We start from the raw sequence: 5,000 nt of genomic DNA on the forward strand, positions 1-5,000 counted from the left end.
CCTTAGACTTTGGCCCCTTTGAAACGGTGCACAGATGGAAGTGCATGCCAGAGTGTGATGAATTTGTTGGTGCAAGGTGAGATGCATTGAACTAAAAAAAAATTGTTAGCCAAGTAGATGCATAATACAGTTGACATATCTAGTTAATTGGAATGGCTCAACCATTTAAGAACTGTCACCCTTTTTGAAGTGCCTTCCTGATTATAGATGGGTTTACAATTCTTATTTTCCACAAAGGTTAGGAGAAATAGTACATGAAAATCAAATAGAAAATACAACAAACAGCAATCAAAATAGAAATCAAACTTCTTTTTAAATTATAGGAGACAGTAATAGATTTGTTAGTTTCCCCCAGGATAGACTCGAGTGCCATTTACACAGCACTGCAGACAGTTTTCCATTCAGTGGGAGTTCATGACACGTCACTTTTTTCTTTTCTTTTTTCTGTCTTTCATTTTCTTGTAATATGAGATTTGTGGTCATTCTTTACACTATAGATGCACTCACCAGTGACAAAGTTCTTAACTCCACACCACAAAATTTATTAACCAATCTTTGTTGTGGTTACTAGGCATGAAGAGAGGGTTGATGGGGGCTCTATATAGAAAGATACAAGCTGAAACTCTGGAGCACCGAGTGGAATTAGGCAGCGTGTCGCTTTCTGTGATATTTTTTCTTTATTTGCGGCATCATTCTTCATATCTGCAAATTATTTTTTGTACAAATAGCAAACTGTTTGTCCTCTACAAGAATATAATCAACTTGCCCTAGCTTAATGTGTCCATACCATGAAGATTAATGGTAATATTTTGTTTTTGATTTAAGCCCCGCGATATTGTAAGGCTGATGTTAGTTAACTAACAGGCTTTATTAGTTTATAATAGAATGAAATTGTAGTGTAAGGTCCATATATGCTAATTATGTTCTTTACTCTCAAGAAGCTAGAGATGTTTGTGATTATACAAGGTTTCATGTGAGTTTTTAATTTAGATCAGTCCAAACTCAGTTAGATTTCCTGACCTGTAAAATTAGGTCAGCCTGCTAAAATTGACCTAACATAAGTTACCTAATGCTGCTACAAAGGAATGCTCCCCTTTGGTTGAATAGGAGGAATCATTGATAAGGATTTGATTTGACTTTAAATTGCAAAAGTAGATATGATCTTACCTAATTGTTTAGTAACTGCTAATGTGGCACCCACAGTGGCAACCAAAACAGAACTACTTTCTTGTAATTAAATTCCAAGAGTCAGAATATATATGGTAGATAATTGCTAGTATTTGTCATAGCTCCAAAGATGTGTCATATAATAATTTACCAAAAAATTTACAAAAGAATTTTAATCACTCTCAGATGACATTAACCCAAGCAATGAATTGAAGAATAAATGGAAAATGTATTTTTGATTTAGAGATCTAACCATGGTGCAGTCTTTATGATAAACCAATCACATAGCATATAATTTTCATTTGCTCTCTTTGTATTCATCAGGCGAAGCAAACACACAGTGGTGGCCTATAAGGATGCAATTTATGTGTTTGGTGGAGACAATGGCAAATGGATGTTGAATGACCTGCTCAGGTTTGACGTCAAGGAAAAGTCATGGGGTAGAGCATTCTCGACTGGCCTCCCACCTGCCCCACGATACCATCATTCAGCTGTGGTAGGTACCCTTTTTTCTTAAAGTGAATGATATTGAATGATACACTTATTTTTAATTGATTTTGTTTTTTCCTTTCCATTTCCTGGTTCTTCTTTTCTCTGTTACTCTTCTCCTTCATTGTAATATCATCTTTCATTATGAACAGTTTTTGTTGTGAAGCATTAGAAAACAAAGAAAAGGAAATAACTAGTGCCTGGTTTTCTCATTAGATAAATATCACATTCTAACCTTGTATGTTTGTTTCATAACGTTCAATAATGTAGCTGCACATAGTTTGTATACAGTATTGTAAATATTGGTGGTTTCATTCAATTATTTTCTTTGTGTGTGTGTATTCTTATGTAGTTCTTTAGATTACAAGTTTAGTTAGTATTTTTCACTGGTATCATATCACTTACAGTTTGTTTTGATTTCCCTATAGCATTTGAATTGTAGCTCCCTTTCATGCCCATTGGTATTTTTCTATGCTAACAGGTACATGAGTCATCCATGTTTGTATTTGGAGGTTTCACTGGAGACATCCACAGCAACAGCAATCTCAAGAATCAGAATGACCTGTTTGAATACCGTTTCCAAACAGGACAGTGGATCGAGTGGAAATTTACTGGCAGGTATGGCTTTGATAGATCAGTAAAAAGAAATTACTTTTTAATATCAGAAATATGGTATAACTTTGGGGGGAAATCCCTGCCTTTGTGCATTATACTTGCAGGTGTATATGTACATACTCTCAGGCACACTATATAGATCAACAGGCATATGTAACCAAAGTTTAATTTGCAAAAATTTGAATTGTCTGCTTTCACTTATTTACAGAGCACCAGTCCCACGGTCAGCTCATGGAGCAGCAGTGTATGAAGGAAAGTTGTGGATATTTGCTGGGTACGATGGCAATTTCAGACTCAACGACATGTGGACAATTCCACTTGTGGTAAGGCAAAGATTCACTTTCTTCTCTTAAGAAGTTGTATTGGTAATTTTTTATTCCTGTGAGATTTATTATTATTATTATTATTATTATTATTACTATCATCATTATTATTCCTGTGGGCTCTCTAACCCAAGTCCTCTTACATTGTTTACTTATGAATGATGAAGATAATGAATGAGAAAGAAAGTTAAAGAGAACTAAAAAGAAAAGGAATAAAGTTAACCAAAATGATACGTAACTTGTGCAGCGAGTTTCAGTAGATATATATATATAAGGGAAAAGTTTATATAATGATGATCACTTGTAAAGAGAAGCAATCTTCCAAGAATGAACATGACATGTTGACTGTTATTAGTAGATGTATTACTTCTTTGTCAGGCTAACTTTGATTTCCAATGTTTGAGTGTTTGCTTGAAAAATCATTCTTCCATAATTCTTTTATTGTGCAATTTTTCCCAACCAATAGAAGTATTTACTTTACTTTCCATTCTTCCATTGAAGAAAGTTCAACACGACCTACATGTTGTTTACCGAGTCATAATAATGAATAGCTAATAAAGATAAGAATAGAAAATATTAATGTTAATTTTAACAGGGTGAAAACAGACTTTGGGAAGAAATCAGTCAGACTGGTGACTGTCCTCCAACCTGCTGTAATTTCCCAGTTGCTGTTGCTCGAGATTCCATGTTTGTGTTCAGTGGACAAAGTGGTGCCAAAATAACAAATTCACTCTTCTACTTCACATTTAAAGATAGATGGTAAGTGAAATTATTTTGTATGCATATTCTAGGATATTTAACCAAACTTAATTTGTTAATTGGCATAAGTGCTGTTTGTGGCTTTTTATGTTTTCCCGAATAAGATTAAGAAACTGGTCAGATAAAAATATTCACAAAAATTACCATCCAGTTAACAAAAATAAAGTGTCAATTTTTATCAAATTTCAGCGGTTATAATATTTAGTTTTCTTTGGGTGATCGATTATTAGGGATTCCCTTTGCTTCTGAAAGTCTCACTATGGGCAGTAGCTGTTCATCTCATTTGAGAGACACGTGCCTTCTTGGCTTACACCTCTATAAGATCACTTGCCTCACAGCAAATAGGCTGAAGTAGAGTGATTTTCACTTAGAAGTACCCATTATAGATTGGATAATGTTTGATTAGCTACTTGCCACAGAAATATGATGACACAAAATTTGGTTTCATATCAAGTAGGAAATGATGATGCAGATGAAGGAATAAGTGATGCTATAGAATGATAAAAAAGAAGAAAAATAAAAAATGGGGAAGGGAATGTATTAAGGTTCAGATGCATCTAGTGTCTGAGTTCACTATATCCACATATTTAAGTTCACTGTTCATGACTAAAAGTAGGAGTCATCACATTTTTCTCCCTGCAGCTGGACCAGAATATCAACTGAACACATCCTCAGAGGAGCACCCCCACCACCAACTAGACGTTACGGCCACACAATGGTTGGCTTTGATAGGCACCTCTATGTGTTTGGAGGAGCGGCAGACTCCACTCTTCCTAATGATCTTCACTGGTATGTGTTTTCTCAAGTCTTATTCTCTCTATATATATCTTTTTTTTTTTCTTTCTTTTTTTTTCTTTTTTCTTTTTTTTCTTTCTTTTTTCTTCTTTGGCTGTCTCTCTTTTTTTCCTTGCTTTTTCTTCCTATCTTGTCTTCTTTTTGCCTCCCTTTCTCTTTACTTTTCACCATCTTTGTATTTGTCTGTGTCACTCTTTATCTCCGCCTCTGTAGGCCTACAAGAAAATATTTTTGCCTGTTAAATCTATTGTTATTTACATTTTTATCATTAGTGATATAGAAAATATTCAGGGTATCATTCAGTAATTCACCTTATATGTCTCCAGCTTTGATTTAGACAGTCAGACATGGTCAGTGATACAGCCTGCCCAAGACTCTCAGGTTCCATCTGGCCGCCTCTTCCATGCTGCAGCTGTTGTTGGTGATGCTATGTATGTGTTTGGTGGAACAGTCGACAACAATGTCAGAAGTGGAGAGATGTATCGCTTCCAGGTGAATTATGTTGATTTACTTAGTCTTTTTTCTTTCTTCTTCTTTATTTTCTTTTTTCCTTCACAGAACTCATGTTTAATATAGTGATTAGGTTTTTATTTATCTCAGGCCTTTTCTATCTCTCTCTTTTTTTCTAAATTGTTTTTATGATTTATCTATTTATCAAAGATTATCCCACTTCTCACAAACTCAAGTTAATAATTTCCTCTTGTTTGTATACAGTATATATATTTTTTGGATTCTCTTTTCACTAACAAATTTTTCTGTCCATAGTTTTCAAGTTACCCTAAATGTACTCTACATGATGACTTTGGCAAACTCCTAGAGAGTCAGCAGTTCACCGATGTGGACTTCATAGTT

The 5,000-nt window shown here is 34.5% G+C and overlaps 1 protein-coding gene across 2 annotated transcripts in view; it reads left to right on the plus strand.

Moving 5' to 3' along the window:
• Lztr1 (Leucine zipper like transcription regulator 1) overlaps positions 1 to 5,000 on the plus strand; it is an 11,662-nt gene that overhangs the window by 1,038 nt on the left and 5,624 nt on the right. For both annotated transcript variants that reach the window (XM_027357211.2, XM_070130614.1), the window contains exons 2-9: positions 1 to 76; positions 1,492 to 1,663; positions 2,138 to 2,274; positions 2,480 to 2,594; positions 3,190 to 3,353; positions 3,996 to 4,142; positions 4,475 to 4,640; positions 4,914 to 5,000. The exon at positions 1 to 76 is cut by the window's left edge and continues 85 nt beyond it; the exon at positions 4,914 to 5,000 is cut by the window's right edge and continues 114 nt beyond it. In XM_027357211.2, the coding sequence (XP_027213012.1) occupies positions 1 to 76; positions 1,492 to 1,663; positions 2,138 to 2,274; positions 2,480 to 2,594; positions 3,190 to 3,353; positions 3,996 to 4,142; positions 4,475 to 4,640; positions 4,914 to 5,000 (1,064 nt within the window). The remainder of the gene's footprint in view (positions 77 to 1,491; positions 1,664 to 2,137; positions 2,275 to 2,479; positions 2,595 to 3,189; positions 3,354 to 3,995; positions 4,143 to 4,474; positions 4,641 to 4,913) is intronic.

The sequence above is a fragment of the Penaeus vannamei genome, chromosome 15 (assembly GCF_042767895.1).
Source record: "Penaeus vannamei isolate JL-2024 chromosome 15, ASM4276789v1, whole genome shotgun sequence".
Taxonomy (NCBI): domain Eukaryota; kingdom Metazoa; phylum Arthropoda; class Malacostraca; order Decapoda; family Penaeidae; genus Penaeus; species Penaeus vannamei.